The following is a 15,493-nucleotide window of genomic DNA, read 5'->3' as shown; positions in this document are numbered from 1 at the left end:
CTAAGTGAATAGAACTGGTACTTTAGGTGATTTGAATAATACCATTTTTTCTGACATTGAAAGCTTCATTGGCATTATTATTTCATCAGCTATACTTTATAAATGTTCTTGATTTCTAAGAAACTATATTGCAAAAAAAAATTATGGTTCTTTTTAAAAATTAACATAAAAAACTAGTATTAAGAATACTTGCTTCATGAAAAAACAAAACAAGGAAGTAGGCAAACACTTGTCAATCCTATGCCAGGAGAACACACAGTGAGAAAGCAGCCATTTTCAAGACAAGAAGAGGGTACTCACCAAAACCAACCATGCTGGCACCTGGTCTTGGACTTTGCAGCCTCCAGAATGAATAGAGATCAAATTTCTATCATTTAACTCAACTAGTCTATGGTGTTTTATTATGGCAGACTAAGGCCCTCCAAAGGAAGAATAAGATTTGGTCTGATCAGGCCCTAACTATATTTCTCTCAGATGGTATGGACTATACAATCTGCAGGGTATCAGCTTTATTCTCAGGCTTTTTTCTCCTGGCACCAAAAATAAATGCTGCAGTTCCACGACCCATATCTCACATTAAACACATGCCCACCCCTCATCAATCATTAAAGATGTACCAACTGGCTTTAGCATACGCATGAAGTGGTAAGTAATCAATTTCAGTCCAATTGAACGGCTGCTACACAGTCATATGGAAGGAGTTAAATATGGAAGGAGTTAAATGAAGGCTTAGAAAGAATCCTTAAAATCTACTAGAGATATCATTTATATAAAATTCATGGGAAAATGTACCTAAATTAATCTTCCCCAAACTGAAAGTCTTCCATCCTTTCTTGACATTCTTTCCAAAACAATAGGGTATTCTCAAGCCTCTTGCCTAAGATGGAATTAGAAAGATTAAAAATATATAGTAAGGAAAATCTTCCTTCTTGACTCCTCATGTTACTGATAAACTACATGGATGATATCTTGTTATTTCAATTTTGCAATAAAAAGTGTACAAAGACAACATAGTGGTCCTTCCTATATACAAGATTTTTTGAAACACAAAAACTTGTTTTTGATGTTACAAGTATTCAGTATAAAATTCCCTTACTAAAACTTTAATACTAGTATATGATCATTTTCAAATCTTCCTTAAAACATTAATGTATAAAACACAGAGAAATTTAAGTGCACATATAATGAATTATCACAAAGTTAATACACCCAGAAACAACTTTCCCCATAAAGAAATAAAAACCAACTCTTCTTCTCAAATGGAACTACCATATTTGGTTAACAGGTTAACATGTTAGTTTTGCCTATTTATGAACTTTCTACAAATGGAATCCTATAATATTTATCCTTTTATTTCTGCAACTTTCATTCAATTTTATGTTGGTATTATCCTTGTTCCTTTAGCATTCACCTGTTCTTCTTCATTGCTCCATATTATCCTATTATTTAGCTATATTTTTCCATTCTACTATTTTTGGATATTTGGATACTACCAGGTTTTGGCTTCATAAGACATATTACTTTAAATATATTTCAAATGACTTTTAGTAGAATAAAATAGCTAGGACACAGATTACATGTAAATTCAACTTTAGAGCATAATGTCAAATGGGTTTCAAAGATGTTCCAGGGAGTCCTAGTGTGCCAGAAGTGTTGGTTCCATATCCTCTCCAGAACTTGGTATTGTGTTTTTGTTTTTGTTTTTGTTTTGTTTTCAGTCACTGTAGTAGGTATAGAGTAGTATTACACTGTAATTTTAATTTTAATTCCCTGATAAAATTGAGCACATTTCCATATTTTGTTGGCCTCTTGTATATCCTTTTTTGTAAAGTATATGATCAGTCTGTTGCCACTTAAGGGTGGAGGGGCTGTGTTTTTAGACTATTTCATTGATTTATATATGTTATACATTATGAATATAAGGCTTTTTCCCTTTATATAGGTTGGAAATAGTTTATACCATTGTTTGGCTTGAATTTTCATGTCAATGGTGTCTCCAAATAACAAAAATTTTAAGTTTTTCTGTAGTCTAATTTTATGATAGTACTTTATGTCTCCTGTTTAAAAAAAAATTTTCCTAACCTAAGTTGAAGAGGAATTCCTACATTATCTTCTAAATGCATCATTATTTTTTTTTCTTCTAGAATTTATTTTTGTGTTCAATATGAGGCAGGGGTGAAATGTCAATTTTTCCATATGCATAGCTAATAGACCCAGTCCCTGATAAAGCTTTATAAAAAGCAATAAACACTTGATAGGCAGTCCTTGACTTGGTAATAAAATTTAAGAATGTTCCCTTTAATCCATCTCTCTTGTGCTTCATTGACTTTACAGAGGGACTGAGGTTTTATTTATATTCTCTAGATAATGTTGATGTTCTCTATACAGAGATTTTATTTTAGCCATCTATGGGTAGTGGCTGCCATATATTGGAAGCTTTTGCAGGACTGTCTCTATAGCAAGTCAGTCTAAGGCAAGAGTGCAATTCTACCTTTTAGGTTCAGTTCTCGACTTCGTTGTTTAGATTATTAGAATCAGATCTTCACATAGAAGCTCAGGGATCAACCTAAGATTTCAAAGACAACTTTATGGGATGATTTTTCTCTCTGTTATCTCCCTGGTCCTTTCTGTTTCCTAGCCTCCACTCTTCGATCCTTTGACTAGAAACAGTCCACTTCCATAATTGTGCCAAGTTCCATGTTGGGAAGACAAAGAAGAGAGAAAGCATTGGGGTTTATTTGACCCTCTGTAACCACAGTTCCACAATACATAGAGAAAGGTTGCAGTCCCTTTGAATTTGGGCTTTTAAAATTTCTGATTCTGAGCCACTTTTGCTGCTGCCAATGTTCTTACTGTGAGACTGCCTGGAAGAGGTATTAAGTGAATTGAGAAAAAAGAGAAAAGAACTGGAGTCAGGGGTCTCCCCAAATGTTTCGGCTTGAAGAGTTCCCTTTTCTAGGAGTTAGAAATAGAGAATTTTTCCCTGTGTACAGCACAGTAGCCCATTCCAAGTTTTAGACTGCACTGCATTCTAATCAGAAAATACTAAAGGGGGGAAAAGTGGCAAACTTCCAAATAGTTCAGATTTATTTAAAATTCTGGTGTCTTTCCCTGATCTGCCTGCTGATATCAAATACCAAATAGCTACCTACGCATTTTTGTCCAGGATTTATAAATGACTTCAATGGGAGAGACATGTGTTTTACACACTATTTCCTGAGACTAGAACTCTATGCATGATAAACTGATTTTTGAGTGCTGTGAAGGCATATCAAAGGAGAGAGGCCATTGTTTCCAACAGATCATGCAACAACAAGTGAACATTCACATGAAAAATAATGAACCTGTGTTACATCTCTGTCATAAACAACAATAAGAAAAAAACAAAATGAATGTCAGATCTAAGAATAACACAAAAATATAAATCCTGGACTTAGGATGTAGGTCAGTGGTAGAGTGCTTGCCTAACATGCCCAAGGCTCTGGGTGGGTTAAATCCCAACCTGAGTTGGCCAAAGAATCCTTAAGTCTAACTCTAATAGTATAAAATTAAGTTGGATTTTTTTAAAAATCAAAACTTTTTTCTCTATGAAAGATACATTAAGTGAATGAAAATACAATTCAAAGACTATGTGAAAATATTTCATATAATGGAAGAAATACATCCAGAATATTTTTTAAAAGCTTTTAAAACTCAATAAAAGGTAAATGAAAGATGGAAAGAAGATTTGAAAAACACTTCTTCAGAGAAGGCAGAATTATAGCTACTAAGTATGTGAAAAGAAATTCAGCATCATTAGACATTGGGTAAATTAAAATTAAAATCACAATATACCATCACACATTTATCACAATGACTAAAATAAAAAATATGACAGAACCAAACACTGGTGAGGTACCACATGCTCTGCTAGTGTCTATGTGAAATGATACTTTGACAAATATGAACCAGTAATCAATCCTACTTCCAGGTATTTAACTGGAGAAAGGAAAACTTATATTTGCATAAAACCTATACAAATACATGTGTTTTCTTCATGGTAGCATTATTTAGAATGCAAAAGGTGTGACAATCCATATTGCTTAATCTCTCAACAAGTGAACAAATAAACTGGAAAAACCACTATGTAGTGATAAAATGAAATAGGCTGTTTATACAAAACCAAAACAAGACAAACAAAAAAAAAAAACTTGGATGAATCTCAAATTCAGTGTGTTAAGGGGAAAAGCCAGTTTAATTACATTCTAGAAAAGGCAAGAGACAGCAAACAAGTCAGTTTTGGGGTATATAGAGAGAGTCAGACTACATGAAGAGGTCCTATAAATGATGTTCTTTGGAGTTGTGGAATTCTGTACCTTGTAGAGCTGTTGATTGTCAGGAGCTGTGAATGAATCATGGAACTTTTTGAACTGCACCAAGACAGAGGCAACAACTCCCATGGGAATTTCTCAGGTGCAAAGGCACTCCAATCAAAGATTGCCCATCCTGCTCAAAGGAGATTTTGTGCCAGACTCAGAATTTATTAGTTTATGGCCTTGGGTTCAAGTGTCTGCTGCCTAGAGGTAGAGAGTTAAGGTGCAAGCTGATAAGTCCTAATTTAGCTGTATTACCCTCAACTTCAGCTCTGTTTATCTTGCAGAAAACACACAAGAAAACCTTTTGATGTATAAAGCTATATAAAATTGTGCTGAACTTGCTTGTGGTCAGCCTTCCTCCATCAAAGGCAGGCTGAACCACCAACCCCTGCTTTTTCTCTACTTTTGTTTCTGTTTGTCATTTTCCTAATCCCCTCATCTACCAGTCCTTGTAGCCCTGAATAACAGGTGATTACAAAATAATCATATGACTGTACCAAAAAAAGTGAATTTTACTGCACAAAAATTAAGAAATGTTTCACAGTAAAGTTAAAACAAATGTGGAAACAAAAAAAGGAAAGAAAACAAACAAGCAATAATACAGCACCCCCACCCACCCTCCCACACAAAAAGAAATGTGAATTTTTCAAATATAAAGATAATAATTTGAGATGGGACAGATAATTAGACCAAGTTATGTAAAAACCTGAAGCCATAATGTGAACTATAAATGTGAAAGGAAGTTTTAAACTGCAGGGTTACTTAGTTTAGTTTTTAAAAAAAAAATCACTTTGGCTGTTTTAGATATAATATTGATAAAAGAAGGTAGGATTAGGGTTTGTAGGATACTCAGGAGAGTAGAGTAACTAGCTACTTCTCCAGTACTGAAGTTAGATAAGTACTGATACTATAACTGAGCTAGAGAATACTGGAAAGGAGAGGCTGTCTGCCAAGACAGTTAGCTTGAGTTGGGACAAGTTAGCTTGGAGGTGCTACACCACATTCACCTCTAAGTGTGACTTATTGACAGGACTCTGAGAGAAGTCTGTTTCTGCCTCTAATGTTCAAACCTCAGCACTGTAAATTAGATGTGGAACACTGGTAAAGCTAAATGGCAATAAACTTTGCATTGTCACTAGTTTTTTTCCTACCATACTGAATACTGTGATTTACAAGAGCAATTGGGACATAAATATCTAGTTTCTTTTGTAACAAAGCCACAGAAAAATTAAACAGTTAATACAGTAAGTCATTATTACTTCTACTTAGTTAAATCTGTACCTTCAGGTCTCATTTCCAATAATTTATCCATCATCATAAGCTCGTTTCTGAAAAACAGGACTCTTATTTATTTTTCATCCTTTATATTGATCTTTTTCTTTGCACCATATTTAAAAAAAATCTTTAGGCCAAATATTCCTTCAATGTAGAGATATTTCTTATTAATGACTTATGTTTACTTCTTTCCCACTAGGGACTTATATTTCTTCTTTTTTCTCTTTTAAAATATCCTATGTACAACATGATTAAATGTCTCATTTCCCCCATAACTTGATCACTGTATTAATTTGGCATTATTCTTCCCATTGGCACATGTATTTCCATAATCATAGCTGACTGCTTACTTCATACTGTTTATTTTGCTTTTGTATTCCCCAACTTCTACCTAAACCATTTCTTTTTAATTCCTCCAATAAGTTCATCTCTCTTTCCCTTTGTAGTTACTAAGATGGCCATAATTTTAAAAAGAAACAGTTATTAACAAGAGTTGTAAAGATAAAGAGACTGGCAGTCTTTTCCTTACTGGTGAGAGTGAACCATAACACATCTATAGAAAAAGGTTTGGCAATTTCTTAAAATGACAACAATGATCAATAATTCTGTTCCTACTTATAAACTCAACAGGAATAAAAACATTTCTATATAAAATTTTATATGCAAATGGTCATAGTGTCATTATTTACAACAGCCAAAGGAAGTAACCCAAATATCCACCAAGTGATAAGTGAAGAAGTAAAATGGATTATATCACAAAATAAAATATTATTCAGCAATAAAATGAAATAAAGTACAGATCCATACTACATTATGGATAAGCATTGAAAACTTTATGCTAAATGAAAAAAAGCCAATCGCAAAGAAATACATGCTATATGATTCCATTTATATGAAATGTCAATAATAAGCAAATGTATATACAGAAGTAGATTATATATTGTCCATAACTGAGGTTTGTGGGAGGGAAGGGGAGTGACTACTAATAGGCATTTTGTTTCTTCTTGGAGCAATGAAAATACATAAAAATGATTTTGATGATTGTTACAGAACAATCAAATCGTGCATTTTAAATGGCTGAACTATATTATATTTGTATTTTTTAAAAGCTTTAAAATCAGAAAGCACATTTATAAATGAGACAATGATATGTAAAACTGAAAGTTTCAGTTTCCTTGGACTCCGATACAATCCAGGAAGAAAGGAGATCCTGATTAACGTTAGTATTGGTATGCTTGTTAAAATTAATAGTGATTGTTAAATTAAAAAATGTATAAGTCCTAAACTGCTAGAAGGAAAAAGATAAGAAATATAAGAAACACATTCAATTTAATGGAAAGCACAGGAGAAGAAAAAACATGATTTGAGAAAGCATTTTAAAAATGAAAGTTAAGATAGATAAATTACAATATAAGCAACAATCAAAATAACAGAAATTCACTAAATTTTTATTTCCCCATCACTAAAAATTCAGAGGTTCTTCAATAATTAAAACAAAAACACAACAATATTCAAATATTTATTATGTAAAAGAATTCATTGAAAATTCAAAATCAAAAATGTTAAGGGGGCTGGAGTCATGGCTCAGTGGTAGAACACTTGCCTAGCACATGTGAGGCACCCCAGCACCACATAAAAATAAGTAAATAAAGACATTGTATATCTATATCTACATTTATTTCAAATCAAATAAACTTTAAGGCAAATTACTTATTGGGATTAAAAAAAACCTCAAAATTATTAAAACAATATTTCAGCTTCACTCTTAGTAATTAATAGAACAATCAGAAGATAAGCAAGGGAATACAGGGCTTTAACAACACAATAGAACAATTATGTCTAACAGATACATACAGCCCCCTATATCTAAGAACAATAGAATATACATATTCTCCTCAGGTCAACTGGGCATTTTCTAGGACAGACCACATTTAAGTCACAAATCAAGTGTCAACAAATTTGAAATGATAGATATCAAAAACAAAGTATCTTCTCTAACAACAAGATGAAAGTAGAAATCAACAACAGAGGGAAAAGTAGAAAATTCAAAAAATATAAAAATTAAATCATATACTCTTAAACATCCAGTGAATCAAAGAAGAAATAACAAGAGAAATTAAAAATTCTTAGAGAAAAATGAAGTGAAAACATAACTCCAAAACATATACCAGACAGTAAAAGCAGTGGAGAAAGGAAGATTTATAGTTATAAAGGCATACATCAAAAAGAAGGAATTTCAAACCATAACCTAACTTTGTAATATAAAGAGCTAGAAGAGAACATATATTAAATGCAAAACTAGTGGACACATAAAGGTAAATAATAAAGTTTACAACAGAGGTAGCTGACATACAAAAGAGAAAAACATTAGGAAAAATTCAATAATGCCAATAGTTAGTTCTGGAAACAAAACAGACAAATTACCTAGATTGCTAAAGAAAAAAAGAGAGAAAACTCAAACTACTAAAATCAGAAAGTAAGAAGATTACTTCCGATTCTACAGAAATAAAAAGTTATTTTAAGAAAGTACTAATGGTGCCACAAACTAGATAACTTAGATGAACAGATTTCTAAAGTAAGAAAACAAACTGAGACTGAATCCTGAAGAACTAGAAAAACTGAATAGATCTATAAATAGTAAGGAGATTGAATTGGCAATCAAAAATTCCCCAAGAAAGAAAAGCCCAAGATCTGATGGCTTTATTGGTAAATCTTACCAAACATTTAAAGAACTAACACTAATCCTTCTCAGCTTTTCCCAAAAATCGGAGAGAAAGGAACAATTTCTAAATCATCCTTTGAGCCCAGCATACTACAACATATACTGAAGTTCTTGGCGTGCAGATGAAGCAGAATTAGCAACAACAACAAGAAAAACTCAGTAGCCATAAATGTGTGTATTAGAAGCAAACTGCTAGAAATCAATGAGCTAGAAAGTATTACAATATCAAATAAAGAAGTTAGAAAAAATAAATAATAAACTCCAAAAAGTAGAAATAAAATAGTTAATTAGAAAACAACAACACAATGGCTTGTGATGTGATTCCCAAAACTTCCAAAGCTCTTGCACAGTTGATCAAGAAAAAAAAAAAAGGAAATAATATGAAAAATTACATTAGAATTAGAAGCATAATTCTAATACAGGAGAAATTTTACAATGTTATTGGAAAAAAAGTGTGTCAAAAAATTTGAAAAATAAAATAGACAATTTCCTAAAGCAATTACCAACTATGTCTAGAAAAACCAAAACCAGTGAGGACTCGTAAATATTAATTAATGTAACACAATTGGAAAATATACCCATAAAATAATATTAAAAAATTAAAAGCCTTAACAAATGCATGTATGTATGTAGTCTTTTTTTTTTTTTACTATTTTTTATTAGAGCATTACAGTTACACATAGTTGTTTGATTCATACTAACACATTAGTACATGCATGGAATTTGATTTCAGTTCACTTTCTCTCCCTTTTCCTCCTTTCCATTCTCCTTCCTCTACTCTATTTATCTTCTTTTCCCTCATCTATTTATTGACTTTCGATTGGTTCTTTCTTCTTATACATAAAGGTTGAAATTGCCTATTTTATACTTATATACGCACAAAGCATGACTTTTTAAAATTGGTTCTGCATTTCCTCCCCTTTCTGTTCACTCCTCCCTCCTTCTGCACCTCTTTCTACTCTATCTTCCTATTGTCTTTATGATATCCAATCTTCCCCTCTTTCTTTCCCTTATTTTGGTATAGCTTCCACATATGAGAGAAAACTTTAACTTATGATTTTTCTGAGACTGGCTTCGAATGCATATAATTGTACAGGTCAGTTCTACCAATTTTTGAGCAACAAATACCTTTACTGGGCCAACCATTAAAATGTTTTTAAAATGTGCTCTTTCTGATCCCTAACTGCAGAGAGCATAGTTGATCAGTGTGCACAGCTTCCGCCCACTTAAACTGATCACTGTATTATTCATGCTGAGGCCACTCTCCCCAAAGGCTGTTCTTAGTCATTCAGCATGGCAGAGATATCAATGCAGCCCCATTCCTGGAAAATAAAAGTCTTTCTTGTAATTTAGTTCAAGGACACACATTGGTCTTGGTGAACTTTATTAGTGCACCCTGTACTCTTGGGTTCTTTCATTCAACTTCCCTGTCTTTCTTTTCTCCTTCACAAATGTGTCGGCATTGTGACCTGAAAGTTCTTCCACCATTTCTTAGACTCCCTTCCAATTTTCCCTCACAAGGGGTTTCTCTACTTTATTTACTGCTTATCTAATCCCATCTGAGAGTCTGCTTCTCTGAGGAATTGTCTGAATAAACAGAAGATGGGGATTTGAAACTGACTCACTCATTGCTTGGGAGGCTAAAAGAATAGCATCCGTGTTCCTAGGTGGGGCACAGATAGTCCCTTGAAGAAGGGTTAACTTGTCAAAAATTTCAACAGTGGTTACCTGAGAAAATGTCCTTATGAAGGGAATGTTAGGGTACACAGAACAGTTTAGGCATTTGAAAGATGGGGATAACACCTTCAAAAGAAAGTATAATTGATTTATTACTGTGCATTGATACTTTCATAGGGAAACTGAGAGAAGGCCATTAACAAACATGACTAGCTAAACCAATTAAACCTGTCTATAAGGCAGGCCCGAGATGGTTATAGTTAGGCTCCCTCACAGAGGCTTCTAGCGGACTATGCTTTTAGTATGTAGCCAAAGTCATGAACACCCTAATTCAGCGTATGTACTCAAGGCCATAAAATATTCTCTTGTGAACAAGCACTCATTTTATGCAACCTGTTGGCAATGTGCCATTTGTGTCTGGCCTGCATAATAAAAAACACCTATGGAAAGACTCATGGGGTTGGAGGATAAAGGCTGAGGGCTTGGGGCTGCGGTTATCTCCAAATAAAGCATGTCTACTATCCCATCTGCACCTCACATCTTTTACCTGCCAGGATACCTCATCTGTTTCCCAGGGACTAAGCCCCTGCAAAATGGGGTCTCTTAACTTCAAATGAGGTTCTTATTCCTGACAAAGGAGCCAACATGGATGACCAGCAAGCTGATCTGTTAGAGCAGTGGAGCCCAAGAGATCTCAGAATTCTCAAAGCATTTCTGTCATGTAAAGGTAAGGGCCATGGTTTGGAAGACCACGGGCAGTGAAATATGGAATATCTTGGATGTATGCTTCTGAAGATGTTGTTTCTACAGATCCCTAACTTAGCAATAACCAGTATTTTGCCATGCTAGAAGACACCGAGAGCCCTTTTTAATCTGAGGCAACAGTTGCTCCCCTCAGAGGCTATCCCCACTTCCTTTCCTGACTGCCTGAGCAATGGGAAAGGTTAAATCACTACATAACCCAGTTGAGCCCGAGAAAAGAAGAAAGAGAGTGTATACTTGAAACAGCTGCAAGAATTAGCCAGCTATACTAGCAAGAGCCATTGCATTTGTATATTTAACCAAGTGAGATAGAATGTAAGATTGAATAAACAAAAATTCATTGATTTTAGTGCATATTTTCAGGAACACAAGAGATGAAATGTCCCCCTGAGGATTCCAGAAAAATGGTAAAAAGTTGTTATGGAGTGACTATTAGAAGCCTGGAAAAGTCAATGGCCAATACAAAGTGAAAGTGAAATACCTGAGTTGCCCCAGCAGATAGAAGAGAAAGGGATAAAAAAACAAGAGACAGGAAATATGCTGGAATGGATATACTATATAAGGCCAAAAGGACTATGGAGCAGTTCAGCTTCATGAAGGCCTGGAAGCCTTACCATTCACCAAGATCATTAGGAATATACTGATGAGAAGGATACTAGTATCATAAAGAAGTTTAGTGTTGCCTTCCTTTTGTAGACTAGAGCTGAAAACAGGAAAGGCAGTCACAGGGATAGATTTGTTAATTGCCATGAGGTGAGGGACATGGGTGCCCAGAGTAATAAAGGACAGATGTCAATGCTTAACTGCCAGACTCAGGAGCCATAATTACCATAATTAAATTAACAATAATGTAGGTGCTGCCAAGGGGATTGGTCCACAAAGAATTGTAGGGATGATTAATAAAGCATGGTTTCTTGAGAGGTGAAATAGGTAGACAGCCAACAATGGTGCTTTTGGGTGTCTAGTTTTCCATTAAGCAAGGAAGGTGGAATAGGAAGTTGAAGGTGGTTGCTTCAATGGAAAGTCATGATTCTCTGCTCAGTTCTCAGACTTAATTTTCAAATCCAGAATCCATTGAATAAACAGGTGGCTGGATCTGAAGGAAAAACACTAAAACTTCTTGAAAAATTTATAAAATGATCCCTGAAGAGACTTAATGCCACAAACTTGAGAATACATCCAATAATATACATTGCTATATAAATGGTGCAAGGGGAATAAACAATCATTTTGTCTATTAGTAGACATGAGATCAGAAGTGACACACATACCCATGGACTCAAATTGCCATCATGGCACCTTATTAGGGTTGGGGTCAAGGTGCAGTGGGGGTGGGGTGGTAGAGGGAAGCAAGTAACAGATGGTTGCTCACAGTGGACCAACTGTGTCTGTGAATCCATCCAGTGATAATTTCCCCAGTCCTTAAGTGTGTATTTAGAACTTATGTACAAGGTAGTTGGAGTAATATTATTTTCATGGCTCTTACAATTAGATGAAGCACAGTGGTTAAAAACCAATTGACAATCTCTGAAACTGCCCCTCCTGATCACAACAGTACTAAGTGGTATAGTGAAAAACAGTGCCACCATTGAAAATTTACCATGTCTCCATTTATTTTTTTAGGTAAATAATTCAGACTTTTTAGATTCAGGCACTTTTCCTTTTTTTTTTTTTTTAAAGAGAGAGAGAGAGGGAGGAGAAGAGAATTTTTAATATTTTTTTTTTTTTTTTTTTTTTTTAGTTTTTGGTGGACACAACATCTTTCTTTGTATGTGGTGCTGAGGATCAAACCCGGGCCACACGCATGCCAGGCGAGCGCGCTACCGCTTGAGCCACATCCCAGCCCCCACTTTTCCATTTTATACAACTGAAAAACTATTGAAGATAAACAATTCTCATCAGTTTTGTAATTATTTGTTACATTATATTGCACACCCTCACTAGAACCAACAACAAAATACCTTTAATTCTATATGTGAAAAGAGAAGCTAGATGACCAAATGAAGAAGGAATAAAACACTAAAACTGGAGCCAGGCTATGTCTGTGAATGATCTCTCCAGTACCAGCCCAATGGCGCTTACCACTAGAACTCTGATAGTACAGAGGTAAAACACTGGCACAGAGTCTGAGAACTGATTCCATGGAACCATGACCAAACTGAAAGCTGACACATTAACTGGTCTTTGTTACCCAGAAACCAGCTTAGAAAAAGCAATAGCAGCAAAGATGGCCTGACTGAAAGGCATCTGTGAATGTTAACCTGTTTAAATCTCTTAAATTTAGCAGTGGCCTTCTAAAAAATAAATAATAAACTTAAAAAAATATTCTGTCCATGTTATTCTCTTAACAATGAAATGATTTTTAAATTGTCTAATTTACATTTCACTACTGGAAGAAATTTAAATGACAAAAAGCCCATCAAATATATTTGATCTCATACAATGATTAGAATATTTTATTTTACTTTGCCCATAGTGACAACCTAATAAATAGGATTATCTCTAAGGCACGAAAAACATTAATACCAGCCTTCTTTTGCTTAATAAAAGAGGTACTGAACTTAAATAAGCACACAAATCCAAAAGCTTAAAAATAAAACCCTAAACATTTAAAATCATTTACATATATATTCAACTTTGTGAATTTTTTACACTTAGCTGAACTTTTCAGGTAAGTGTATATTTTTATCCACAATATTCTGCATCAAAAAGTAGTTTCATTTTGATACATTAAATAATTGTAACTTCTTGTGCTTTCTAAAAAATACAGTATATCTTTGTTAGTAGCCTTAAAACTCATATATATATTTTGAAATATAAAATCATAAATCAAAACTACATATGTTTTCTCACATTTCATTTTCAGGGAACATTTACAGAATGAATGTACTTTTGATACATATCAGTAATAAATATGTTTATGTGACAGGAACACAAAGTTATCCTATTTTCATGGAATCCATTAGCCATTTAGTAGTATAACATTAAAATAATCCTGCACAAGTATATATTTGAAGTATGTTCCTTCTGCTCTGTGGTAAGGATTTATTTATATACATATTCAGAATATAGTATATATTTTAAATTTGATAATTGATAAATTATCTAACAGATTGACAAATTCAGTCAGTAAAAGCAAATTACCTGAAGAACGTGACAAAAAACTGCACAAGATCCATGATTGTATTGTGTTGTGAGAATGCGATCTGAAAAATCAAAATGAAAGAAAGTTTGAAACTTACAGAATCCAAGTTCTTCTTGAAAACCTGAGGTGAAGTTTTATGGCATTTATAAATACAATATTTCTAAGTCTTTAAGACAGTTGGATCTCCTTATTAATAATCAAAAATATGCTGGCATTAAAACTTTATCTAGAATGCCTAATATATTCAACTACTAATGATAGTCTTTGAATAGTCTATGACATTGAGTGGTTAAAACTATTATAAAATTATTTCAAGAATGTGAGCTAACAGTTCTATGTAAAATGCTATGACAGATTAAATATGCTTAACTAAAATATGCAAATGAGTTTCTACATCTAGTAATAATCACATTTTCAATTAATGCAATTGAAAATTCCTTGTGAAATGAAACAAAAATTCAACTTTATTACAGGAAATTGAGAAAATGGTTTTCCCCTCCATACCCTTGTCCAGGGAAAAGGCATACTCACATACAAATATTTGCTATGCACCAACAAAGTATAAAATATGTCATATAATTTTAAAATCACATTAACAAAAGATAATTGTGAAAGGTGAAATAAGCAAAAAAGCTACAACTATTCCTGATTTCAATTAACATTACAGAGATTACACTGTGATACTTCTCCTGAAGAGGTATTATAGACTGTATTAGGCAACAGTGGCGCATCTAGAGAGACAATAACCAATTTTGAAAGATAGCTCACTGACTAGCCATGTATATTTTAGAAAACTAGGTAATCTACTCATATCTCAGTTTTCCCATATGTAATAGTAATGATAAATGCAACTACCACATAATGTGAGAATAAAATATAAAATTAATCAGAATTAAAAATAGAATTAATAGAAATTTAATGTGTATAAGAATATATGGCAGGGCTGGGGATATAGCTCAGTTGGTAGAGGGCTTGCCTTGCATGCACAAGGCCCTGGGCTCAATCCACAGCACCACTACAAAAAAAATACACACACACACACACACACACATACATATATATATATATATATATATATATATATATATATACACACATATATGTGTATATATGTATATATATATGTTTTTATGTGCATACATAAAAACATATATACACATTATAAATGATTTTATGGCATATAATAGGTATAATACACTTTATTACATTTTTATATTATGTATAAATGAGGTGGTCAATATAAGTTTTTTCACATAGTTGAAGCTGAACAATTATGGTATTGACTATTCTTCTAGGGAATGTCATTTTCTTATAATAATTTTTTATGAAAATCTTTTATATATGTAACAGAATTTCCATTTTTGTCAAAATAGACTAACAGAGATGACTTTTCTCTCCTGCTTTAAACAATTAAAAAATAAAGAAAATATATAAAACAATCAATTTCAGACAATGAACAAGTGACAAAGGAGGACTCTAATCCCTGAAACCAAAGGAGATGAGCTCTACATCTGTCCCAGATTTCAATGCAAGGTAATAACACCATGAAAATTAAAT

The 15,493-nt window shown here is 33.4% G+C and overlaps 1 protein-coding gene across 1 annotated transcript in view; it reads right to left on the bottom strand.

The window, feature by feature from the left end:
* Positions 1-15,493, bottom strand: part of Atrnl1 (attractin like 1) — a 746,572-nt gene that overhangs the window by 409,180 nt on the left and 321,899 nt on the right. Inside the window, exon 25 of the mRNA XM_076834523.1 lies at positions 13,936-13,997. Within this exon, the coding sequence (XP_076690638.1) occupies positions 13,936-13,997 (62 nt within the window). The remainder of the gene's footprint in view (positions 1-13,935; positions 13,998-15,493) is intronic.

Source organism: Callospermophilus lateralis, chromosome 15 (assembly GCF_048772815.1).
Source record: "Callospermophilus lateralis isolate mCalLat2 chromosome 15, mCalLat2.hap1, whole genome shotgun sequence".
Classification (NCBI taxonomy): Eukaryota; Metazoa; Chordata; class Mammalia; order Rodentia; family Sciuridae; genus Callospermophilus; species Callospermophilus lateralis.
This window is presented reverse-complemented; position numbering and strand designations above follow the sequence as displayed.